The sequence below is a fragment of the Dunckerocampus dactyliophorus genome, chromosome 19, assembly GCF_027744805.1.
Source record: "Dunckerocampus dactyliophorus isolate RoL2022-P2 chromosome 19, RoL_Ddac_1.1, whole genome shotgun sequence".
In the NCBI taxonomy this organism is placed as follows: domain Eukaryota; kingdom Metazoa; phylum Chordata; class Actinopteri; order Syngnathiformes; family Syngnathidae; genus Dunckerocampus; species Dunckerocampus dactyliophorus.
Genome location: NC_072837.1, coordinates 2,538,529 through 2,565,755, shown reverse-complemented (window position 1 = coordinate 2,565,755; position 27,227 = coordinate 2,538,529). Strand labels below are relative to the sequence as shown.

The 27,227-nt window shown below is 42.3% G+C and overlaps 1 protein-coding gene across 8 annotated transcripts in view; it reads right to left on the bottom strand.

Moving 5' to 3' along the window:
• Positions 1-77: 77 nt before the first annotated feature.
• The window catches only part of stxbp5a (syntaxin binding protein 5a (tomosyn)), a 78,876-nt gene continuing 51,726 nt past the window's right edge, over positions 78-27,227 (bottom strand). For 3 of the 8 annotated variants that reach the window (XM_054762353.1, XM_054762359.1, XM_054762361.1), the window contains 22 exons: positions 26,675-26,738; positions 25,417-25,500; positions 20,822-20,945; positions 19,727-19,805; positions 19,038-19,192; positions 17,992-18,064; positions 17,766-17,913; positions 15,167-15,234; positions 14,529-14,569; positions 13,227-13,447; positions 11,936-12,111; positions 11,714-11,839; positions 11,290-11,441; positions 8,765-8,827; positions 7,187-7,240; positions 5,528-5,577; positions 4,332-4,614; positions 3,295-3,664; positions 3,064-3,229; positions 2,886-2,997; positions 2,596-2,816; positions 78-2,147 (listed from right to left, as the gene is read on the bottom strand). In XM_054762353.1, the coding sequence (XP_054618328.1) occupies positions 2,106-2,147; positions 2,596-2,816; positions 2,886-2,997; positions 3,064-3,229; positions 3,295-3,664; positions 4,332-4,614; positions 5,528-5,577; positions 7,187-7,240; positions 8,765-8,827; positions 11,290-11,441; positions 11,714-11,839; positions 11,936-12,111; positions 13,227-13,447; positions 14,529-14,569; positions 15,167-15,234; positions 17,766-17,913; positions 17,992-18,064; positions 19,038-19,192; positions 19,727-19,805; positions 20,822-20,945; positions 25,417-25,500; positions 26,675-26,738 (2,872 nt within the window). In that variant the 3' untranslated portion in view covers positions 78-2,105. The remainder of the gene's footprint in view (positions 2,148-2,595; positions 2,817-2,885; positions 2,998-3,063; positions 3,230-3,294; positions 3,665-4,331; positions 4,615-5,527; positions 5,578-7,186; positions 7,241-8,764; positions 8,828-11,289; positions 11,442-11,713; positions 11,840-11,935; positions 12,112-13,226; positions 13,448-14,528; positions 14,570-15,166; positions 15,235-17,765; positions 17,914-17,991; positions 18,065-19,037; positions 19,193-19,726; positions 19,806-20,821; positions 20,946-25,416; positions 25,501-26,674; positions 26,739-27,227) is intronic. The other 5 variants (XM_054762356.1, XM_054762354.1, XM_054762355.1 and 2 more) reach the window with 5 other exon arrangements.

Here is a 27,227-nt window from a genome sequence, read left to right as displayed (position 1 = left end):
TGGATGCCCTCTTGTGTTGAAAGGTGGCATTACATCAAGTCCCCTTCGCATTGTACCGTTGAAAAAAGAAGCAAAGCTACATTTTCCACTTTTATTTTTTCCATTGCACATTAATCTCTATCTACAGAATCTCCTAAATTTGTTTGTGGCAGCAGATAAAGTCATCAACATCCATGTGAAAGTTGCATAAAACTGTACAAGAAAATTGGCTACAATGAGAAAAATACTGCAACCCACTGAAACGAGTGTTGACTCCAGGACGACAGAATGACCAAAAAAATGTAGAATAAACACTCTTTGTCTCGTGTTTGTGTGTGGGCGGTATTTGAGGAGAGGAATACTGCACTGCGGGGACAAGAACGTGACTCAAAGTAACTTAATGGGGACATTTAAAGAAAGGACACATTTAAGTGAAGCGATGGCATTGAGGCGAAAGCCCTCCACTGTGAACCCTTCCTTTTACACTTCATCACGTTTCGGTTGGCTTTAGATGGTGGAACACTCAGGTGGACAAAAACTGCAGACCAGGACACAGTTGAACAAACAGTAACACACTCCTCTACGCACAGACACACACACACACACACACACACCTGAAAACTTGACATTGTGGAGTCCTAGTGGTTAGTGGATCTGTGTGTTTGTGTTAAAGACATTTTAAAAGTACAGTTGCAAGACTGTGATCCATTCTGGCGTGTCCTTTCCACGACTGTAGCGGGTTTTCAAAGCGTGGACTTTGAGAAAAATAAAGAAAACGATACACCGTATTTCTGTAAAGCTGCTAAGCTGAGTTCAAATAATAGATTTGTAGTTGTTAGATTAAAACATGGACTTTGATGTCAGCTTGTTCCACGCAATCGGCTTTTGGGTTGGGTGTTAGACCAAGAAAACAACACTAAAATAATAAGCTACAAGGAACATGACCAAAAATGCACTTTGGACACTCGTGGAACAACTGCCATTGTTTTCTTATCCGTGTGGCCCTGATTCGCCTTCAAGTGAATGGTAGTCAAATCCAACTTGTTGACAAGGAAATCTGCAACATTTCATATTTTCAAAAAGGTGATGACTGAAGCAAGTCTTTGGCGTGACAAACAAATATGGCCCGGTTGTTCTTATCTGCTGATGTTCCAGATTGTCTGGGAATGAACCACCTTATAGAGAGATGTGCCACATTTGACTGACATTATGGGGGGGGGGGGACATCAAATAAAACAAAGTGTGATTATAAAAATAAACATTATTGAACATATTCCCGTAAAAGGCGTAATAAAAAGTATTTAAGTGATCCTAGCAGCATTTGTACAGTCACACTAAACGACAGTTGAAACGAAAGCACACCTTAATGATAAATATGCCTTGTTAATCCTTGCCCTCCTTGTAGATTCCAGCCCTTTTTTCCATAAGGAGAAAAACAACTGTGAGACGAAAGCAACAACAAAAATATCTCCACTTTGACAAGCATAGAAAAATAAGAGCTTTCCCGTAATATTGACAGAGGCATACAACAAAACAAGAATTCATAATACGTACAGGGATGGTGAGAAAATGTCAGGAGAGTCTGGAAGTTGAGTGAAATGGAAAAACAAAACAAAATCAGAGTGACTCTGCATAGAGGAGGCGTCACTTCCTGTATGGGCGGGCCTCCTTCCTTCATCCATCCAATCAGCGTCCTTGCTTTAGTACCGCGTGCCCTGAAGTGGATACAGCTTTGCACATTTAAATTTATGTATATCTATATATATTATAACGTATTCTGTATTTTTTGTACATTTGAACAATATTCCGTGTCTCTGTTCCAGTTGAAATACTGACATCAGTCTTAAGGACAGTTTGGCAAATGAGAATGAAAACTCTCCACGTGTCCAGAGAAGAAAAAGGATGGAGAATTAGAAAAAGAAGAGAAAAGGACAGCGTTTTGCTTGCTTCCCTGCGTCTCCCTCAGCTCCAGCCAAAGAAAGACTGAGGTAATAACAGTATTGGACATTGTGCTAAAGGGAAGAATATCCCAAGTGTCTCGGAGGGATGAGGGCTGAACGCAAAGACAGGGTGGGAGGTCACGGCGATGATGAGTCCCGCCAATGAAGGCATGGAAGATCCACCGATCAGAACTGGTACCATTTTTTGTCTTTGCACTTTAACATCATCTGGAAAAAGAAAGACGTCAAATTGAGCCATGTTGGCTTTTCCAATGTGGGGCTGCCTGGTCGATCTGTAAATAAGTGCATGCTGCCCTCTGGTGGTCACTTCGTCATCTACAATCATTTGAAATGGCATTCATGTTTAACACGGCTTACTTCCTTTGAACGTTATTACTATTACATTAGCTATTCGACTTTCATGCCCACAGATTGTATTAAAGTACTAAATAAACTAAAAGCAAACAGGAAACTCCAAATAACATTTGTTTCATTTAACCATTTGAATGCTTGAAAATGTTTAATTTAGGCAAAAAATATGTAATATTTGCTTTAATATGCTTATTTTTTGGCATGATTTATTAATCACATATTTTGGAAAAAAACGTGATAAAGTGAAGCCGTGAATTGTAAGCGCTAAGTGGCGAGGGACATATACTATAGACTGCGCTCTTACCTCGTGTGCGTGCTTGGAAAAGGAGTCAGCGCTGGCCATCATGGCGGCCGTCCTCTCCTCCAGCTCGCCCAGTTTCTGCCCTCGCTCGTCCAGCGCTATCCGTGCGCGCGCCAGCTCTCCCACCACGCCCGAGGCCGCCCCCTTCATGCCCTCGATGCCGCCCGGGCCCGGGATGTGCTGGGCCAGGCTTCGGGATGCTCGTCCGGCTGCTACCTCGCCGACTGAGTGCGGAAGACAGAAGAGAAAATGAGAAACTAGCAGAGTAGTGGGAGGGTGTCCATTTTACGCACATAGCTCCTCTCTGTCCAGGGATTGTGCTCCTCCCCCAAAGAGACCCTTGAAGAACCCTCTGTTGGGTGCCTCAGGTGTCTCCACTGGTGTAAACAGTTCACCAAGCATTTCCTGCAACGAGCACAAACCTTGACTATTACTGCTTTCTGTTGTTATCAACTACGCTGTGGACCTCACCTGTAGGTTCTCACAGGTGTCCTGACTGTAAGTGATCCTCTGGACCTCAGTGGGGGAGCACATGTACATGGCCTGGCCCAGGTTGGTGAAGCAGAAGGTCCTGGCTATCCTCATGTCTGTCAGAGGCAGGTAGTTGACGTCCATGAGGGGTCTCAGTCCCGGCAAACTACATGAAAGGACAGGGAAATTGTTCAAAGCGGTCTTGAACCAATGGACTCCACTGCTTCCCACCTGAGGGTCATGATGTGGCCGTTAGCACAGAAACAGGCCAAGCACACCCCCTGGCTCATCTGGACCACATCAGCACGTAAGATGAAGGAGGTCTCTGTGATGCTGTGTTTGTAGATGCACGTCTGGGTGGGCAGGGAAAGCACCTTGGCCTGCTTTTCGGAGCACACCACGGCGTACTGGCCCTCGTTCAGGTCCTGCGAGCTGGAAGGAGACACCGAGACGGGGCGACGCTTGCGGACCTTTTCTCGTTCCTCGCCGTCCGCCGAGACATTGGGCTCGAACCAGGGGTCAAAGGCGGGCGGCAAAAGGGAGCCGGCGGAGTCCAAGAAGGCCAGCCGCAAGATGCTGCCCTTCAGTCGGATCAGCATGCCTGAGGAAGACGGGGTCAAGTCACACCTTTGGCAGCCCAACACTACAGAATGTTGTCCCGTCGTTAGGGGTGCTAAAATAACCAGGAATTAACTAAATAGTGATCTGTAATGACTCGAATGGTTATTTGCAATTTTTATAAAACATTGTTTGGGGTAAAATGCATTTTTTTTTAAATCAAAATGTGTTAGGAGAGCCGCAGTTGTGTTCAGGGTACCAAAATATTCGAAACAATTTTCATCAAAAGTTGCTCAGGGTATTTTCTTTTACTAAAAGTTGTTAGTGGCATGAAATTAACCATACTGATTGGTAAACCATTTTTACCAAAAGTAAAGTGGTACCAAAATACCACTACTGTTTGGGAAGCAAATACTGTAGTATCAAACGGCCCCAGCACCAACGTTCTGTAAACATTTAGTATCAAAACTAACAAAGTCACGTTCAGCAAGCAGGTCTTATCAGGGCTTTTAATTAGTAGCACCAAAATAACGAACCTGTCGGGCAAACAATTGAATCCAAATTTGTTAATGGTACCAAAATAGCTGCATTGTTTGGTTAACAGTGTTTATCAAAAGTGGAAAGGGCACCAAAATAACTGCACTGTTCATTAAATGATTTTCTATCATTTATCCAAAGCTGTCAGGGTACCAAAACAACCGTACTGCTACCTGTGGGCGAAAGGATGACAGGCTGTAGTTGCCTCTGCTCCCCAGCAGGCGGCAGCGTGAGGGCCAGCGCCAGCACGGTGCCCAGGGAGGTGCCCACAAACAGGCAAGGCGATAAAGTGCTGTCTCCCTTACGGGCGAAGATCTCGCAGAAGTGGAAGGAGAGGATGGCTTCTTTTGCTTCCTTGTCGATGCTGGTGACGCTGGACGAGCGCGAGCGGCTGAACGAGTTGTCCCGGTGGTCTAGAGGGTTGGCACCCCGGGGCGGGCATACGGACAAGAGGACAGTGAGAGGAAAGGACAGAAAGGTAAAGAACGTGCAGTGTAAATACACGCACAGTAGATATACGGGTAATGTGTATGATGCTTAAGTATTGGGACACTCTGCAAGATTCTGGTGTGTGTCAAGAGATCACTGATTTTGAACGTGAGCTCATTCAATATGATGGCAAAGTGTGTCCAAACGTTTGCCTGCCGTTTAAGACCAAAATAAAGGTAAACTGCAAGAACCAATGTCGCCTGGGTGGAACTAATAAGGTGCGTAGCTTCCTAGAACATAAACATGGAGGCACACAACATTGTCCAGTCCACTTCAGTGCTAAACATTGTGCATGCGACTCATTTAAAATAACAACACACTTGAACTCATGTGGGAGACTGCTTACAAGTCTCAGTGGGTGCTGCTGTTTTGGTTAGCAACCGGGTTTAAATGGGTTCAGCTGTAAACTCTTTCAAGTACTGTCACGCCCATATTTGGTCCCTAAGAGTCTCCCGTCCCATAAAAATATGAAGAATTTATGGAGGAAATGTAGTTCAATGTGGAGTCTTTGCGACTGATTCGAAATGCTCCGTCCATGAGGTTGAGCCATTTGATATATAATACAGAGGCAGAACAGAAAGCATATGGAGAAGACAGCAGAGAAAGCAGGAGAAGTTACAGAGCGCTGATGGAGTGTGCAGATCGAAGCTTAGCGCCACTGACCTCTCTGGTGGAATCACTGACATTTTATTGTTTTAAGTCCACATTGTCTCAGTATCACATCAGTGGATTTCAATGGGGACAGATCAGTGCCACTGTGATCTCGTGCAAACTCAAAAAAGAACATTCTGCCCATTTGGAGGCTGCGTTCTCAATGGGCAATGTGGCATCACTGCATATCATAGCAAGTTTGTTTGGAGACACGAAGTCAAGGCTTACCCAAGTCTGGCTTTAGCTCAGTAGGCAAGCTTAATTTCCGTGACATCTTTGCTGGAAAAAAGAGAACATCCCTCTTTACAAAAGCACACGTCTAAAGCTCAAACACGATGCCATGCAAAGCTCCAGGACTGCAGGAAAACAGCTGAAAAGACACAATGTAGGAGCCTGGAGATTGTTTGATTGACAGGAAAGACGTCCAAATGCTGTACACAGGACAGAAGACTCAAGTCAGAGACGTCCCGGAGCAACAGAGGCATGCTGTGACACACGGGACAAAAAGGGGACGACACCTCTGATGTCGCACAATGCTCCGAGAAACGGACGCAACGGAAGTGCAGCGTGACTGAAGGTGGTCATGCCACAGCAGCATGCACCCGAAACAAGGACAGGGCACACACTAAACAACACACGGAGAAACACACTGTGGAAAAGGCGAGCTGGAACTGCATTATATTGATTTATGTCTGCGCTGTCTCTCTCTCGTGCGCTATTGTTGCCATGGTGACCCTGGATTACCTTCTTTAGTAATTGTCAACTGCAAGTCAAATAAATAACTTTAAAATAAAAGATTACTGGAAAAAATGCTTTTTTAAATTTAAATTGAATACATACCAAGCCAATTAGATCAATAAATGACTTAATCACAATGGTAATTAATACAAAAATAAATTACCCACTATTTTTTTTATACATTTATTTTTTTAATATTAATGAAAAAATTAACAAAGTTTTTTGTGTCAAAATATGTGATTCAATTAATAACAATAAATAATTTGACACTTTGCACTTTGCATGAATTAAATTGTAAAATTCTAATATTAAATAATTTGTGAAATATAATTTGTAAGTTATTTTTATATTTATTTCATTTCAATGTATACATATAACCTTTTTAATTGCGTGCTTTTTTCTATTTTATTTAGAATAATTAAATAGGTAAATAAAAATAATTATCCATCCATCCATTCATTTTCTATGCCGCTTATCCTATTATTATTATTATTATTATTAATCAATCTAACATACGTTCCTCTCATTAGTTTTCGTTCCCTACCTCTCTTTGCTGATTGGCTGGAGGGAGTCACATGGTTCTGCCTTACAGTGAGAAGTGTGGCGTCCATATTGACTTTTAAGTTACCAAATATGGTCCTTAAAACATAAAAAGACATAAACTACCATAGTTATTAAAATGGGTGGAGCCAAATTTTACAGCCCAATAGAATTAAGAGCAAATAAGTGATTGGCTAAAAAGACAAGTTGAGGGTAACTTTAGACACACACCGGTCAGTGTTGGACAGGCCTGGCTTGCTTTGCCGACATCATGGACATAAAGTACTCCAATCACCGTCGAGGACATTGGGACACATGGCAAACGCAGGCACATGGACATACCGGGACGCTCGTGTTACATACAAGTAGCATGCAGGGCTAACGTGTAGCCACGCTGCCACCTAGCTTCTAGATTAGCCTCTGCTCCATGAGCCGTTCCTCCTTCACGTGTTAGCATCTTCATGATACCACAGTTGGGAACAGAGGCTAGCCCAGATATTGACTAACAGACTACTAAATGCCACAATGGTGACATGGAGGACAGAGACAGGAGGGTGGACAAATGTGGACTACTGTTGTCCATCTCATGAAAGTCATTGGCCAATCTTACCTCCTCTACCACCTCCATTGTAGAACTGTTGGAGATTGCTGTTTGACATCAACACTTTAGGGAGTGTGAAGGATGGGGAGGGAGAAGTCAAGTTAGAGACATCCTTTGGCTTGTCTTTACATACAAGCGGCCACTTTTAACATCCTTTTCGGCATTCGCGCCCCTGCGTATTTGTGGATTTCTTTTCTATGATTTAAATGGTAAAATAGTTTTTTAATACGGTAACTTAATGGCGCTACCTGCCAGGGGGAACAAGAGTGAAAAGAAAAGACATAGACAGCGTGCTGGAGCTATGAATCCAGTAGAGGGCGCTGTCTCACAAGTCCATTCACTCAAGAGCGATGCAGCGTCACCGCATGTTGTTTAAGTTGTATGTTGTCTATTTCTTAATGGACATTTACAGCAGGGGTGTCCAAACATTTTCCACCAAGGGCACCGACTGAAAAATCAAAGAATGCGTGGGCCACTTGTATTTTATATGCTGTAAACCAATCCTAGCATATACACATAGCAGCTAGGAAGTGTACAGACAGTATGTTTGTATATTTAAAGCTTTGCGTTATAGCTGACAAAATGTATATCTTGCTCATTTTTCTTTAGATTTTTTATTTTTTTCCTGACTATTTCTACTTTATTCCTGTAATATTTAGATTTTGGGCCACACAGTGAAAAATTAAAGGATGCAAGCGCCACTTGGATATTTTGTAGAGCAACACGTGTAGATAATTCTAAGGAGTTACATGGCACAGGCCAAGCGTTTGGACACAACCCCGCTAATAAGGCAAGAAATTGCACTAAGTGAGCCTGACAAGGCGCACAGTACATAATTCCACGTGTGTTCAGTCACAGGTTTGAGAATCTACAAAGTAAATAGTTGTGAAAATAAAGAAGATGTGTGTCCAAACTTTTGGCCTGCACTGGGTAGAGAGCATCTCAGCTTTGTCACGTACGTGAAAAACGTGTATTATTAGGATTGAACTTCCTGCTTTCAGATCAATAAAATCAAGGTTAGAATATTAGTATTTTTAAAATTTGGTTTATATTTCTGTGTGTTTAGTTATGAAGTGGATGTGCATGCATCGCAACAAAAGAAAACACGAGCTGATATCAAATGATCGTAAATCTGAGATATAGACTTGTAAAACACACAACATCAGAACGTCCATTTGAGTGATGTAATGGTAACACTTAATAGATTGAATTTTAATGTTCTAAATCTTCCAGTGGCGCTAGCCGCCCTTCATTGTGTCATTGTTTGCATCGCAGAGCCTGGATGTGTTTCCAGGCTATTGCACACTTTTTCTATTTATTCCTGTCTATTGAGCTCTGCATAATGGAGAAAAAGAAAGAAAGAGCAGCAACGGGGGAGAAACCATTCACAAAGCTTTAACAGTACAACATTCAAGCGGAGCAGTCAATAGAAATGCGAAATAGAATGAGAGGCGTTGGAAAGACATAAGAGCAGTGTTCCAGTTAGATGATCCACAATTACAATAAAATCAAAAAGTTTATTTGGAACATGAGCCTCCATCCTTAGCAAGCAGATGTACGTCATACAGTATCATAAGGACATGCTACCTGAAGTGGGAGACTTGCAGCGGTCCTCTGACGTGGCCGACCCCTCGTTGATGTCGCACAGTCCTGCGCCAGAGATCACATGACTCAGTCAATCCATCATAAAGCCTAAGTATTCATTACCGCAGCAAGTGAACTTCTTTTTACAGCGTGACTTCCTACGTTGTCCGCACAGTTAAGAAAGCTTTTATTAGGGTAACAGTTTGACCCTGGAACAGATGATTTCTATTTCCACGGTGAGTCACTTGTCAGGCAGCGTGTTCACTTATTTCTGCACTTATATGTCACTTTTTAAAAAATAAAACTTTCAGTGGCTAACCTCTTTTTACACGTGCATAAATGTCACGGAAATAAAATGACCTGTCCAGTTAATAAAGGTTTGGAGATGAAACTTATTATTCTTGTTTCCAGAGAAGGCAAACATCCCAAAAGAGGTACAATTTGGGGTTCAAACAACATTTTCTGGGAAAAAAAATGTCTGCAAAGTGAATTGAAATTGGGGTTAAACCATCGTCGCGTGCGATGTCAGTTTGTTTTTTTTCTTGTTTTTGTTTTTGTCATGCCACCATAGATGGGTACCAGTGATAATAACCATAGAAGTGGAACATATTGGTAACGTAGTAAAAGCGCAATGTAAGACAAAAGCATATAAAATGACTTAACCGTACCAGATGGCTGTTATGATGAGTAAAAAGGGCTACATAGGAAGGTGTGTGCACTCAAGGAAGCTTTAGCATCACTTTAATATTTCTTCATCTAGTGTGTGTGTGTGTGTGTGTGTGTGTGTGTGTGTGTGCGTGCGTGCATGCGTGCGTGTTGTGGTCCAATGAGGCAGAATGCCAAGCAGGGCAGCAGTCTGCTGGCAGTGAAGCACAGCTGGACGTCTGATTACCCCTCACCCTCGCCAAGCCCTGACAGGTGCCAGCCCACTGCTCAACACTCACTGACACCAGATGCTGTGTGTGTGTGTGTGTGTGTGTGTGTGTGTGTGTGTGTGTGTGTGTGTGTGTGTGTGTGTGTGTGTGTAAATATGTGGCCCCTTGTGTGTGTTATTTTATGTGCACACACACGTTACCACTTCATCATCGAACTTGTGTGCAGGTGGTGTCTCCTCATATTTACATGCACTTCACCCTTCTAACACAAGGTGGCAGTGTGTCCACATTGAACACAGACACGACGATCTTGCACAGTCACTGTGATGCTCGCAGCGGTGACATTGGCAACTACACACGCTTCATATCAAAATAGCATCCCATATGTCATCAATGTCACACGACCAGGTTTCACACAGTAATGACATCACCAGACAGGTTAAAGATTCACAGCAGTAAAACACGGCCAGAAACTAAAATTCTACCAGGGAATTAAAATTAAATTAAATTAAATTAAATTAAATTAAATTAAATTAAATTAAATTAAATTAGGGCCGCATGGTGGCCTAGAAGGTTGGCCACACAGTCAGGAGATCTGGAAGATCTGGGTTCGATCTTCCTTGGACATCTCTGCATGGAGTTTGCATGTTCTCCGCATGCGTGGGTTTTCTTTGGGTACGCCGGCTTCCCCCCACATTCCAAAAACATGCAGGTTAGCTTCATTGGCGACTCTAAATTATCCAAAAGGTGTAAATGTGAGTGTGAATGGTTGTTTGTCTATATGTGTCCTGCGATTGGCTGGCTGGCGACCAGGGTGTACCCCGCCCCTCACCCAAAAGCCAGCTGGGATAGGCTCCAGCGTACCCTGCAACCTTAGTGAGGACAAGCGGCATAGAAAATCAATGATTATTAATACTATATATTGTAAAGTTAATGCAAAGTGCATATATATTCCATGATTTATGTAAGATACTACTAATTATACTTCTAATTCAATTCAATAGATTTTTCTAGAATTTTTACATATTTCTATTATTAATAATAATGATATATCAAGCTAATACAATTTTCTTTTACTATATTACAGTATAATTATTACTATTAGCAGTGATAGAACATCATCCATCCATCTACTGTATCTTCGATGCCAGTTATCCTCATTAGGATGGCGGGGGTATGCTGGAGCCTAACCCAGCTGCTTTGCTTTGGGCGAGAGGCGGGTTACACCCTGGTCTGTTCGCCAGCCAATCACAGGGCGTAGTAGTATATCAAGTTCGAGCAAATACTTTTGTTCCATGATTCATGTAACTAGAGATCATTAGAATAAGATAAACAATGCATTCAAATGTAATGTGAGAAAATGTTGTGAGTATGAATGAATAACAATAATTATGATAATATTACACATGATAATATCTAATACTCTATATCGAATATGTCAATATTTAATTGCTATTTTATTTCAAAAATATCATTATATGAATTGAGACCATTTTTCAATAATTTTGTTTTTATTTGAATTCCGATCATTTTGTGATTTTGTGATTCTATTTCAAGAATAAGAAGCCTTTTATTCCCAAATGTGGTAAGCACTTATTGGTTGAAGTGAAGTGTATTTTCCAAACATTTATTTCTTCCCGTGTGTCACATTACCTCCAGAGGGCTGTCTCGACTTTCTCGGTGAGCGTGGTTGTCTCTGGTACGGGTCGCTGGAGCCGTACAGTTCCACTGTGGCCAGGTTTAGCACCACCGTCTTCTGGATGTAGTCCACCACGGCCAGGCCGTTGCTGTTACCAAACACCACCCTGAGGAGGACGGTTAAGATGCAAAACGTGAAAGAAAAGCACGGTGATGTTGTTTTCATTTGGGAGCACATCCATCTTGCTGACAGCAGTGCTCGGGACTGTCAGCAAATAGCAACGCGGCATTTTTAAAGCTCAGTTTATCTTCATTACTTCGTCACTGTAGGTTTAACATCACAGGAAATAGCTATGACGACTCATCTATCACTTCCTGTACGTGTAAGTGGCCAGGTGTCCCGATAGTTTTGTCCAGAGAGTGTATGGTGTTGACTTACAGGCCGTAGGAGGAATTGAGTGCCAGGCTTGTGATCTGCTGAGGAGGCTCTCCGCTCACCCACACTAACTGCGCCACCAAGTCTACCTGGTAACCCGGAGACTGCTTCAGCTGAGTGCTGCGCACCCTGCAAGGAACAGCCAAGAGAAGCCAGTGAGGATGACGAGCAGCTGATGATTCCAAACAAGAAACACGCTCGTGTGTCGCTCCCGTCGTAGCTCACTTGAGGCACGGCATGTTGCTTCCATCAGAGTTGCTGCTACTGGTGGAAGGGTGGGAAGGCGGGCCACTCGTCTGCGGGGAGGCGCCGGGGGTCGGGTGCGCCGACGTGTGCTCCCCGCCTCCGCCCTCTGGAGACTCTATGTCGTTCAACTCGTACTGCATCCGCACTTCTAATAGCTAAACAAGGGCATAAAAACGAGGACAAATTCACATAAAAGATGGCGCATCCCTCCATGCTTGCAGGATCTTCAGAATGTTCTGGAATGGCCAACCCATCTCCATCCACCTCTACATTTATTTCTGCAAGGGCCCTAACCTTCAGTGCCCCAACCTCCAGTGCCTTCGTTAGCGTCATTAATACATTCCAGGAGGTCCGACTCAAACCAAAACAGACTATAACCAAAACACATTTTCAGATAGAAAATAATGTAAATCCAACGACTCCCTTCCAGACACCCAAAAATGTTAACACACAACATTTAACATCAGTTTGACCTCTTTTTTGTGACGCCCACCCAATTGCCCGCTAGCCATGCGGGCGAACCCAAGCCACGGCAAAATTTTTGCAAAAATTTGGGATGTTAGCCGAAAAGCGCACTAACCGAGGCGGATGTTAACCGAGGCGGTCTGCATCCAGCAGCTGTATCTACCTCTGCAGGCGCTTTAAAACATTGCTAGTCAGCTGTTGGCGCCTACTGCTGTTTACAATCACTTCATCAGCAATTTGCGCCTTACCAGTATTACAACACTGGTTGTTTTGCTGCAGTGTTGTACAATATACTTGTACGGGAGCTAAAGTAGCTAACACAGTCGGCATTTGAACATGTTGAGTTGAGTTGAGTGCACAAAGTCTGCTGCCAGCGACAGTCATCAAAATTCATCAGCAGCCCCGTGAGGAAGTAACACATCACAGCGGCGCCTACGTCGTTTGCTGATTGACAGGCGAACGCCGTCGACTTTGACATGTGCAACAAACGCACGAGGCACCGCGGCGTTGGCACAAACAAATGGCGCCATTAGTAGGAATACACAGAGACGCGCAAAAAAGAAAAAGAGAGCAAGGGCGGCGTGCAAGATTAAACAGCACTTCGCTTTATGTCACTAAACAGTGAGTCACTACACCCCCGTAAGTCGCCATCAAGGCAGATTATAATGATTATCTAGCTTTGCCTCCTCACTGCTGTCTGTTGGCATGGCAACCATACTGTCATCCGCAGGGACTATCTCGTCTCAGCACTCGTGTGTGGAAAGGCATAAAGAGAAAGGAGAACCCTCCCCACCACTCCCCCTACCTGCACCACCTCCGTGGTTACTTCCAGTTTGCTAAAGCGGTAGACGATGATGTTTGCCGACACGCCCGCCACACACAGCATGCGACTCTCGGGGCACCAGGCCATGAGCTGAATGGCGAAGGGGTCTTCATCCGACACCTCCGTGCTGCCCTTGTCCTCTTTGGAGCGGTTCCTGTCAAACACCTTGGCTGTTTTCAGCTTGTAGAGCACCTGGAGCATTACTGGCGCAAACACACCAAAAATAAAGCAATCAGATCACTTTCAGCGCGAGGAGCTGTGCACAAATGCTAGGTGGCAAGAGGGCGCACACGGTCTGGGGAGCGGCGTTCTTTCCTGCATTTAATTGCTTGTTGTGATGCTGAACTGGAGCACAGAAAGGCTGAAGTTGCATCTTGTTGTGTTTTTCGGTTTTATCAATACAGCAGTCGGAACGCTGCTCTTAATTAACCCTTCGGAACCAATTAACCGCGATAAACGAGGGATTCTTGTAATATTTCATCGTGATTCATCTCAATTAGAGTCACAGCAACCTTGTGATTAATCTGATTTTAAAAATGAATCATTTCACAGCACTACCAAAAACATTTTTTTTTTGCTGCTTAAATTTAAAAAAATATATTGAAAAAATCTAAATGCGACTGATTTCATTTCTGATCCGATACGGAGTGAAATTCATAGCATAAAGAATACAAGACAGTTCATTCATTTATTAATTCAATCAATTATTCATTTAAATCAATTATTCATGGGATTAAATGATTCATTTCAATCAATTATTCATTTTAATAATTTAATATTTCATTTAAGTTATTTATTTAAAACCCTGAAGTGTTTTGAGGTAGCAAGGCGATTTCCAATAAAGCCAAACTAAAATACAACCACAGGAAAAAAAGAGGGCAAAATCATATAAAATATGGGAAAATTGTATTTTAAACAATAAAAAAAAGTAAAATAATAAAACCATTAAAGTAAATAACTAAATATCAAGAACTACCATGAGAATGAAAACTTTATTCACAATTCACACGTGGCTCCGTTTCGACCGCCTCAAATGACTGAAGTATCAAAAGTATCGATATTTTGATTTGAGAATCGATTTTCGAGCATAAAGAGCTGGTATCGGAATCATCGATATTGCAGTATCGAGCCGCACATCACTAAAGTGTAGGAAAACACATTTGTTGTCGTACGTTGCATGCTTTCTTGTATTTCTCCATGTGCCGCGTGCCATGCGCCCTCTTCCTGTTTCATCCTACCTTCAACACAACGAAGCCAAAGGTTTTAGTCACTGAATGAACTTACTTGCAGAGGCATCCCAAAACTTCACCGTTCCATCAGCGTGCCTAATAAAGTGCGAGAGTAAAGAAAGACATAAGAAACGCTCATTTGGGGACTGCTACTTATTGAAATGGTGTTTGACCAGAAATACTGCACATGACTATAAACAACCACAGCAGGGGGTTCACTTCATTGTGGAGCACTTTGGGTGCCTTGTAAAGCGCTGTATAGCATCTAATTCATTATTATTATTATTATTATTACACTGGGCATCCTCTATTTGTGTGCCATACATGCTTGATGAAGTGATTTGCTCATTTTTGGGCACATACAGTACATAGGCAGTCCTGAAAACAAACACTGAAATCAAAGAAATACATTCTTTACAAGATGTAGTCGTGCACCATACTGACAAGACAATTGTACTCCTCCCCTCCTCCTGCTCTCGTCATTGTTTTCTTGCCAATTTGGCTGATTGCAGCGGGAGGCAAACATTCTGCAAGCGGTGGCACTCTTAGAAGAGCGAGACGGAGCTGGACAAGAACGCCGTGTGAGGAGAGGAGACGGGAAAAAACAAACACAGGGCCACGCGGTCGGAATAGAAGAGGAGAAGAAAATAATGATGCATGGCGATGATCATGTAATCGTGTGCGATATCTCACCCTGTGATGATTATCTCTGGGTAGCTTTGTGTGCCTTGACCCCAGTTGCCCCCACTGATAGGCCACTCCTGGACAGGAAGCAGACACGACATCACCGACAATGACATGTCATTGGAAACACTGATTCACACAACAGCGTGTGGATGACGTGCACTTTCATATGTGTGTGTGTGTCTTTGAAAACACACAAAAGCTACCAGGATGACTCATGGTGATTTTATTCCCCCCCCCTCAACAGCCCTGCAGCTCAACTGGACGTTTGCTTAAGAGCAAGAAGAGAAGACGAGGGAGCTAAGCAGACGCTTGGGTCAGTACGTGCTGACATTTAGCACACAGGGCTAGAACACCACTACAAGGGCGAGGACAGATAAAGCGGGGGGGGCGGCTAGAAGGGCTGAGATGTACGTAGGACAGCCCAAAAGGGTGCAACAGCAGCACAATATGACCACTAACGTGGCGCGTGACATTTCAGTTTCTCAGCAGATTCAAACATAACTGCATTCAGAGAAGTAAAAGACGTTTTGTTTCAGGGCATTTGTCTTTGGAGTCACAGAAATAAAATACTTTACTGGAATGAAAATGTCAAATATGTGCATTTTCTGCACCATTCCTGTTATTTTCAATTAGGGATGACCCGATACACATTTTTTGGCATCTGAGCCGAGCATTTCTTTTTTTTTTTTTATAGTCTTGCCGATCTGCTCTGACAACGATCCTTTTTTTTGATAAGTTTTGTGTGAATCTGTGGAATTGAATATGGTCATGAAAATAGCTCTTCAAAGCATCAGAAATAATGCAAACAAAGCATTGCTGAATTGACTCTATTACGACACAGCATGAGCAACCACACTGTTTGGCTTTTGGAACAAACCTCTGTGAGTCAGGTCCCTAATCCAATAAAAGATCCAATAAAAGATCAAATTGGAAAAAATGGGCGTATATAACATTATTGTTTTATCATCATACTATTGGGACTTTTTTTTTTTACATTAAAAACTAGACATGAATGGTAGTAGACAACCACTAAGTAGTCCACCGGGCATCTTCCACGGACACACAAATGAAATGATGCATGATCCATGAGGAAAAATGTCCTAAGTCCATCCAAATCAAAGCAAGAGACCATTTTTGGCAGACAAAATTTGAAGGTGGGCCACATCCATGTCTCCCAACCTACTGATGCTGCGTCATCAGTAGATAAATGTGCACTCTTAGTTCCATTTACCATTTTACATGAAAATGTTCCCTGCACAATCAAATGCCTGCGATGCATACAAATGCGTTGCGTTTAAGCATCTTTACTGCGATGGTTGACGAGGTGGCGCCTTCGCAGTCCACCCTCTTGCTGTTGAACATCATGGTGCCGTTTGCATTTCTAATTTTGCACGGTTTTTATTGGCCAGTGGACAAGGGTTGGAAAAAAATGTGGTGTTACTTTTTTATTCCGCACCATGAACCTTTTATTGTGACGGGGGCTGTACGGTGCATTTATTTGTCCTCCATAATAAAACCCTGTCTTGTCCGCGTCTTGACTCATTTTATTTACGAGTCGGATTTCGGTGCTTAAGATGGAGTATTAGGGCCACAAGGAAAAAAAAAAAAAATCAGAGATTTTGAGGATAAAGTTGTAAATTTACCAGAAAGAAGCACCACGGCACGTCTTATTACGACTTTATGCTCAGAAATTTACCACTTTACTTTTTTTCTTGCACATTTACGTCTTTTTTTTCTCGTAAATTTACGTTAAAAAAAGACTTGTGCCCAGCTGTCTCTGAGGAGCTGTCTCCCCGGGTGGGAGGGTAGGTTGAGGGAGGGCGGTTTTAATTTGTTTTTTTATTATTTTTTACTTATTTTATTGTATTTCATCTATTTATGTGTGTATGCTATGTGGGACGGGTGGGGGCTATCGTCCAGCTGTTCCCCCAGTGGCTGGCAGCTGTTAGGCGTTGTCGGTTGCTCTGGGGGCCATGCCGGCCGGGAGGGCCCTGTTCTAACCCTAACGCCAAAACATCAACATTGAATAAATTCTGTAAAACGGGGGAAGTGTATCTCATATCTCACACTTCTCCCTGGCAGAGCAAATCTGTTGAGCACGTGAGGGCATTTAGATCAACAATACTATCTGCCCTCATGGCTGCACAGGACAAAAATGAATAAATGAACACATTTACACCTTTTTCTCATACATATGACTTTTTCCTCATAAATTTACGACTTTTTGTCTTGTAAATTTTCGACTTCTTGTAAATTTTCCAACTTTTTTCCTTGCAAATTGCCGACTTTATTCTTGTAAATGTACAACTTTATTCTCGTAAATTTACACCTTTTTTCTCGTAAATGTACAACTTTTTTACTCTAAAATTCACATCTTTTTTCTTGGAAATGTACACCTTTCTTCTCGGAAACGCACACCTTTTTCTCTTAAATTTACGACTCGTAAATTCTTAATCTCGTAAATGGATGACTTTATTCTCGTTTTTTTATATTTTAATGTGGCTGTAATACCCCGTCATAGGTGCCCTCATCATCAGGATGGCTTTTTGACCAAACGTTGAAGTAGAAATACAGTACATAGACGTAGACCACCGCAATGACTTACCTTTTTGCTGTAGCCCTGCCGCTTCTGTCGAGAGCCAACAGAGTAAAGTGCTGGTATGAGGTCCACGGGGCAGTCGGCGAAGTACTCGCAGCAGGTCACCGGGGACTCGTGGATGGTCAGGGGGTAGGGGTTCTCGAATATGGGGTAACTGTTCACAAAATTCAATAACAGGGCATTTATTAGAGGCGTGCGTGCTGTCAAGAGGACGGAGAGCTATCGCACGCACCCGTTTTGTGCAAGGTCGATCACCACCAAGTCCTTTTCGAGGAGGACCACTACGGCGTAAGGTTCCTGAAAATCTGCAGAGTGGAGGAAGTAATGACTTTACGGTATTACTCTCGTGAGATGAACACACCATGCTAGCGAGCAAATGTTATGAACATATTATCATCACACGTGCGACCGCAGGGAGGCTTCATCTTCGTGATGCAGGTGGAACGGCTCGCACCTCCAAAGAAAACGCACCCGAGGTTCTTTTTCCACTTGCATGACAATTAAGAATGCTAAAAAAGCCACATGCCTGAGCTTACTTTTGCGTTACGCCTTTGTCATGAACGCTTTTATTGACAGCGCTTAACTTATTTTTACACTTGTACATCTAACAAAAGGCCTTTTCAGGCACTGTATTTAGTTGGAACCATCTTCATTCTTCATCTCCAACCTCTTTGAAATAATGGCTAAACATATTTGATCTTTTCAGAGATGTTTTATTTTGTTCTTACGTTGTAATATTTGTTTACATTTATTTAATATGTTTTATTTGCTATTTGTTTTGCAATGTTTTTAAAATTTGATTTAACGTACGTTCTAATTGCCATTTATTTATTTATTGAAATATTTCTGAAGTTTTATTGAATGTTTCATTAACGCTATCTAAACTTCACTTACTCCTGGCATGCTGGTGTCTCCCTTCCTCCCACTTGAACGCATCAGCCTGCATATTAATGCTAACACACACACACACACACACACACACACACACTGGATTGTGATGTGTATTGTGAGAGGAGATGAGCCGGCTGCCGGTGACATAATGAAGTCGCCATTACGTAACTAATCTGTCCTGCAGCTGTACTGTATATGTGCCACATGATGCCGCACACGGCTTCACATTGGAGATTAGCAAGCATTCACTGACACTTGTTTTAGCTGCTGACTCCTCCAAACAGCAAATATGCTCATTCCATTCGGACGGAAGGCTGTTGCACGCGTGTACTTCCACACGGAAAGCAGAAAGAAAGGTGCTCGCGTGTCAGGCAACATGATACAAACCATTAGGGTACGGCGTCTCACACAGCGTGAGGAAGTCCACTATAGGGTAGTCCATCTCCAAGACGGCAGTGCTCTTCCCGTGCATGACCGTCAGACAAGGCCGCCTGCCCGCCGTGTCGTAGGACAGACCCCCAGACAGGATGATAAAGGGTTCCCTGGGCAAGCCGGCAAACACAAAAGACGCTCATCAGTCTGTGAGTATTCTCATTCATCCAAGTCAATGTATTGTCAGGGCATCGCAACCGGACTGCGGCATCGCTTCACACTCAAAGACTAGATAGGACAGCTCTAGCATGAGGGGATGGTGTAGGATCCCTAATTATTTATCCTCTAACGTCGAGGCAAGCCACAAACCAAAATGGTTTCGCTCTTTTGTGGTGCGAAACGACAGACGACAAATTACGTATGACTATTTCAAAAATGTAAATGTAATTAATTTATTATTAATATTTGAATTCATGAATTCAAAAAATAATTCAAATGACAGTTACTTTTGTAATATTATAACTCAATTCTCCCAAAAAATTGCAACTTAATTTTTAGAATATTTGTGTAATTTTTAAAAACTTTATACTTAAAATGTTATGATTTTCTCATAACATGACAACAAAAAAATGTGATTTTCTTTTCAGTTGTAGACTTCCTGTATTCTAAATATTTTTAAATAAATGATATATTTGGGTTCTTACCCATTTCTGGTGGTTTTGTACTCCACTTTGAGAATGGGTTTGCAAGGCTCTGGCTTCTTTCCATCCTTGGGTTGTTTTCCTGAAATGGAACAAACACAAGTGACTGGAGTTGACTCCATCTTGGACCCCTCCCCTCCTTTCCATTGGTATTGTTATTACATGCACTCCTCCAGTTCCGTTCCCACAGTGAACGCGTCAGGACTTCATTCATTGCACACGCCATCCAGCTCCACAATACCTCACCTGTTTGTATCCGATCATCCACAACAATACTGCGCTGTACTGTCTGCCCTCCCTTGTATGAAGTGTACTTATATTTTTACACACTATTTGTAAATATGCAAATCGTGTTTATCTTATTCTCTATTTGATTATATTTTATTCATATCACACTAATTTTATTTCAGAGTGTTTTTTTTCCTTCTGCAATTGAGCTACTGTAACCAAGCAATTTCCCTTGTGGATCAATACAGTCTAAGTCTAAAATACCATCATACAACAACAGCGGCTTTTTTTATTATTAAAGCTTAATTCAGGCCCAATTAAATCAGTGCTGACCTGTGCAGTTAGACAATGCCCGCTAGATCCCTCAATATACATAAAGTGGCCTACCTCATAATAAAGTGTGTTTCTAAATAAGAGCGAATTAAAGAACTCGTAAGCCTTGCTTAAACCTGTCAAAGGAATTTGCATAATTGCACATTAAATAGCAAAGTAATTATGCGGGCAGCATTTGGAGAAACAAGTAATTAAAAAGCCTGAGCGCTCATATCCTTTCCATAACACAAGCATAACCAGAAGCTACTCAGAACCTTTCATTCCTCTCTTTGTTCCTGTCGTTCTTCACCGCTTCTTGCAGGTCCTCCCAGAGCTCCAGAGAGTAGGGAGGGAGGGGACAAACAAAGCAAAGACAGCAGCGTGCAGCTAATGTATGTATATGCAGATACCCGGCAAAGCAAACAGAGGAGGAACATAATTGAACTGACAATAATCCTCCTAACAATTATGAGGGAGGCATGTGAGGAGACTCTCCAGGGACAAGTAGCAATGGAGGAGCGTGATGAAGGCATCAAGTCTTCAAATGTTTGTCCTTACCGTGGGGGGTGATTGTCTGTATGGGTTTGCCCTGGCCTCTCACGTTCCATATGGTCAGCGTCCCGTCTGAGTGACTGCAGATGAACTGCTTGCCCTCGTGATGCCAGGCAACCGAGTGGATCGCCTAGGAAACCACAGGGATGTCAGCGTGCCACTTTAACAGGATGCACGTCACACTCGCACCCTGCAAAGCACCCGCCGTGAGGCAAACGTACTTTTTAACTTGCGTTCATATTCATGACTGGGAAGCATTCACCGAGTATTAACATGAACTCTACTGCATATCAAACAAGCGCAGTTGTTGTGTTGATTTATTGCATTAGCACGGCACAGTATTAGGGCCACATTGAAAAAAAAAAAATCTGACACTTTGAGAACAGAGTCATAAATTTCCAAGAAAAACGTTGTAAATTTACGAGAAAAAAGTCGTAAATTTACAAGAAAAACGTCGTAATTTTACGGGAAAATTCATCAATTTACTAGAATAAAGTCATACATTTACGAAAAAAGTCGTAAATTTACTAGAATAAAGTTGTAAATTTACAAGAATAATGTCATAAATTTAGGAGAAAAAAGTGGTAAATTTACAAGAAAAAAGTCATACATTTAGGAGAAAAAAAGTTGGAAATTTATGAGAAAAAAGTCAAAGCAATACCTTTGTGCGGGGCCAAAGGTCATTAAGTCCCCTGTTTTCATAGCTGAGGAAAGTTTCCTTCCTTCCTGAAGAGCTATGCTCTATGTTCCCTCTGACACGTATGACACGTATGACACGATGACATGCAATATCACCACTTTATTCTCGCTAATTTTAGGACTTTATTCTCAAAATCTCACTTTTTTTTCCAATGTGGCCCTTATGCTGTGATGTACTTAAGGACAACTTTCACAGATTGTTTTCCTAGGATGATGAGATGCTCATGCACACGTTAGGCAAGCACAGCAGCTAATTTAGTAGAAAAGCTCCAAGTCAGCACTTTCACAGGAGGCTTAATCTCAGAAAACAAGCATTCATCCAACAGTCACTGTAAAGTCAATTATGAGCTTCTCCCATTTTAAAAAAAACATGTGGAACACTGGAGATGAGTGTTTGTTTTATGACGTCTCAATGATTATTCCTGACTCTATTGGAGGTGGAATACTGTATCAAGTCTAAAGAAAGGCCTGTGCTTGTCAATTTAGTAAGATTTTACACAAAAAGGAGGCACTGCAGCTGGTATAAATGTGACCTTTCTACACAGTTACATAAAATAAATCTTTAATTAATAGACTCCACATATATAGTCAATATTCTATGAAAATACTGTTTTGTATTTATTGTTAATGTACCGTAATTTCCGATGTATAAGCCGCTACTTTTTTCTTAAACTTTGAACCCTGCGGCTTATACAGCGGTACGGCTATTTTATGGCTATGTTGTAATCTCGTGGCATCTCCTTTACTTCAGAACTACTACAGATCATTTAAATACTGTGTTGCTCATGAGTCAGTGAGGAAACGGTAGCTCTTTGTTTGGCAGGAGCCAATCACGGGCTATAAATGAACTCACAACGAGCTTGTCAACCCCCTGGAAATCGCAGGAGGTCATTCCTCAATGTAACAGTCTAACAGTGTCATCTCCAATCATCACACAGCAACTTAACACTCAAAAGGTAGCTAAGAAATATACAAGTACCAATACGAATAACCCGCCCCCCAGGTTTTTCCAATAATGGATTTCGTCCCAGCAAAGCATTTCATTGGTTATGGCGCTGCAATGTGCCTCTGTCCACAAGAGGGAGGCAGAGGAACCCAGAGCGAGGCTGACGTCATTGCAGCGCCCAGGCAGCATGTATAATGTATAGATTTATTCACTCAGTTTGTTATTCTATTTATTATTATTATTTTATTTAGGTTTACGTTTAGTAGAATTTCCTACTATGTTAACAAAACAAATGTGATTTTTTTCCCCCAAAGGTTGTGCAGGATAAGTGTTGCTGTGTGATGGTGCAATATGTGCTTGTTAAAACGACTAAAAAGTAGAGTAAATGCTGAAAAAGCAGGCTTCGTTGAGCTTGTGTGCTTGGTCCATGCACACATTGTAGCGTCATCCATTGTAATTAATGGAGGCTGTGTCCACAATAATAGCAAAGGAAAGGTCATTCAGCAATCAAAGCTTGGTGATGCGGCGCACTGATACGTTAAATGATCGCCCTCTGTGTCCTTGCACGCGGCCAACTTTAGAAATATCAGACTCCATTCAGACTCCATTTGGATTCCAGCGGCTGGGGGGCTAACCTCAAGATATTCTACGAGAGCAAGGAGAGCGCTCAAGGGTCATTTCCGAACCCTAGCAGCCGAGGCCCCGCCCACTCCTCCTCCGGTCTCCAGAGAGGTGTCACTACAGGGCTTTGGAGAGCGGAGATAAGCCCCCCGGGGAGATTCAATACTGGAGGCCGTAATGCCCCGGGAGCAGTGTGAGGATATTAGCTTATCTAACGGGGAGGGAGAGATGGTTGTGAGGAGAATCCACTCTCCTTTCCTTTCTTATCACAGCATGCTTATACTAGCACAGAGACCACCAGCGTGAGTCTTAGGATAATCTCATTATCTTAAACAGCAACTCTTGTACATCCATGCTGACTTTTTATGAATGAGATCCTCTGTAGTGTACAATGCCTGATAAATGCACCGTGAGAAGCTACAGCAGATTATGAGCAGCAGAAACACCACCCACTGCAAAGTCCACCAATGAAAAAGCAGCTTTTATAGCATTTGCCAAAAGCAGTAGTGCTGCAAAACAGCAAGTATTCCACTACAATCTTTCACTCCAGTCCTGTAGGTGGTGCTAACGTGCATCACAAAGTCGGAAACGTCTAAACAACTGAAGGAGAAGAAGCGACGTCTCATACCAGGGGTGTCCAAAGTGCGGCCGGGAGCCATTTGGGCGGGGGATGTTTGGTTTTTATTGGCCCACAGCACATTGCTTGAATAAAATTCAACAAAAGAAAATCTCAAATATTGAAATATATTTAATTCATTTTGTAGCCTTTTTACCAAATTAAAAAATATATAAAAAGCTCCAATTTTACAGCACGCGGCCCTCGGTGGAGCAAGTTTTAGACATTTTTTAAAACAACACAAAAATAGACAACTTCCGGATCCACTGCCTGCATCATCACCAGAACGAAGCCTTTGCTTGGCCACAATAAATACATTACATTTGTCAACTTAAAATACATAAGCAAACCATAATAATGCACTTAAAATCAATAAAAACTAAATAATACTTACATTGTAAATTATAATTTTAGTTTATATTTACTTTACTATAATAAAAAATAAAATCCTGGATCAGTACCAAAATGTATGTACATGATAAATACATTATTATTACATATTTATTTATTTATCCATGTCATCAAATAAGGTTAAAAATGCTCAATGTATGTGTGCCAATGATGTATTATTCATAATTCATCTTTTTATTTTAGTCATTGGTTACATTCATTTCCTCATTTATTCATTCATGAATTAGGTATCATAATCAAGAAAATAAATACAAAAATCTAAATAAATAAATAAACACAGACTCCAAATCATTATTTAAATTAAATTGTGAATTCTGATAACAGCGTTTACGTTTTAGTCTGTCATTATTGTAATATGATCATGACAATAATCATAATCAAGTTGCTGGAGTAAGAAGTCTTGTATTATACTGGAGTCATACCAGAAGGAAGTCGTGAGTCGGAAGTAATGTTGATGGGTCAGTTAGCAAGGAGGTAGCTGGGTAGGGGTCGTATTTCCTTCTTTCTACTTTCTTTCTTTAGTTTTTTCTCTTTCTTAATTTAATTTAGCCTTTCATTTTACAAACATGGTCTAAATAAAAGATATCAAGTCAAAAATCTAAATCCAAACTATTTTGGTTCTTTCCTTGGGCTCTGCCACACACGTCCACAGAGTAGTAGTTCTTGGGTAATCCTGCACGCAAACACGCCAGAGAAGTTGCACTTGGCTGAGTTAACACGCCTGGCAAATATTGCACATGCACCAGCAGAAATACAATTTTGCAAGCAAACCAATAACGTTGGACACAAGTGCACTGAGCGTCATGACACTCTCTCTACTTTATTGCGTTTGCTTTTATTTATAGATCGACTCCGCCGCCTGCAGGGAGGACGACAATAACTTCTGGAAGAAAGTTAGCAAAACGATGTTAGAACATGAGTGCATGCTACTCCGCTGCGTAGAGCATGTTTGTTTACAGCCCCACGTCACGCATACATCACAAAAACAAGCAGCAGAATGCTCCAAAGCTGCTTCTCTGCACCATAAAGTCTCCTTCTGCCCCTTCAGAGATGAAACAGGAAGTACAAAGTCATCCTGCAGCCTCCTTCAGTACAATCATCACTTTTAAAAAGGTATTGAAGCGCGTACTTATTTATATATTTCCAAACGCCAGCTGCTCTTGGAGTCAACTACGGCGCTCTGCAAACGGTTATACAGCTTATTTGTTCATGAATACGTAATTTCAATTCCAGTCTGCGCATTAAAAGATACGGAAGAATGACTTGAAAAGCTCTTGCGGAAGACGAAGGGAAATGAGGTTTGCCTACCTCATCATAAGTGTAGCGATAGTCTGCCTTCTTTGATTTCAGATCCCACAGGACCACGATGCCAGACTCGAATCCAATTATGAGCTGGAGAGGAACAGCGTCGGGGGCCAGACAGGTAGGAGGAGGATGGGAGATGATGGAAAGAAGATATTATAAGACCCCGTGAGGAGAGGAAAAATAGCTGATACATGTGACATTCATGCGACGCATAATATCCAGCTGGAGCCGGGACTTTGGGACACGGGCGATGACAAAACATCTTTTCCATCAAAAGCATGTCCGGGTCATAGAAAAATGTGTGGCCGCACTGATAAAGAGCTGAGTCAAGCCGAGTGATGCTGATAAACACACCACTTTAAAGCATAATCAGTCATTAATGGAGCAGTTGAGCTGCAGTCTCGCCTGAGTCAGTCCTCATCAGTGCTTGCAGACTTGCAGGAATAATCAGCAGGGTTTTATTTCACTGACGCCACATTAAAGCGCCGCTGATGCAATGTCTGATCATCGTCCCGTGGCTCTTAAGCAAGTCTTTCTGGGATTAAACGTTTAAAGTAGTGATGCTGCCGATTCCGATACCGATCATCCATGAGTGAAATCGGCCAATACCGATTCCATTCACATGGATTAACTACTAACTACTTCCGACAATTCCTGAAAATGTCACCCAAATCCATTCAGAACTTTTTTTTCAACGCGAACAAAGAGATAAAAGCTGGCACAAACAGTAACACAGTGGAACCTTAAAAGTCAAACGCTTTGGAATTTGGCCACAAAAACTGAACTCAGGTGGGAGAAAACTCAAGACATTGAGCCCAAATCTTCACAGATGTGCAGACGAATGGCAGCGCCGTCACATCACGCTAAGTTATTGAAGATGCATGATATGCTGCTCGCTACCACACCGTGCTGAACTCAAGAGCAGAGAAAACACAAGACACTGGGCCTGATAGGCTGTTCCCAGTTCATCCAAACCTGGGCTTCCGACCTTCAGGCATACTTGGATGCCGCTGTGACGTTACAGTGGCTGTTTTGCAGGTGTGCAGGTGTTTAGCTCAATCACCACAAAATTTGGTACACACCTTTAGGGGACTGACAAGCACATGTGTGTAAAATATGAGCAAGATTGCTTGAAAAACATGCAAAAGAATTGCATCGGACTTCCGAGGTTCCACTGTACTGACTGACTAATTACCATCATTTCAATCTCTACTGTATGTTGCTTCCTGGTGTGATGAAGTGATGTAATATTGTCCTTTACCTTCCCCTCATCCATGGGGTTGTCACTGATGTGGACGACTGGTCCAGGGTGAGCCTTGGAGGACCTTCAGGAGACACAAAGGGAGACAACAAGACACTGAGAGATGTTTCCCCATCGGGTATAATTGACTCACATCTCATAATGCTGCAAAGGGTTAAAGGGAGGCGAGAGCAAGTGTCTCTGAACCTGTGGAGGAAATGCGCTGGTGAGGACAGAGCTGTCAATCACCGGCATGACTGCTGAAAGACGCGAGCTCACTGAAGTTTGTGACGGACGGCTCTGAAGCTCCGTCGTCCCTAGTGGCTACAAATGCATGCTGCTGATAGGATTTGAATATCAGCATAAATATAAGAAACGTGTCTTTTGTTCAGCCTTATCCTCAATTCGACCACACCACCTCCCCGTTGGAAGACACAATGAAGGATGAGGGGCACTCGGCAAGGTCACTGAGGCTGACACATCGCCCTCATTCCAGTGAGCGAGGGAAAGAACACCCTTGAAGACAAAACAACAAGGAAGGGGGCTGCATGTTTTGTACAAAAGGTCCAAGCTG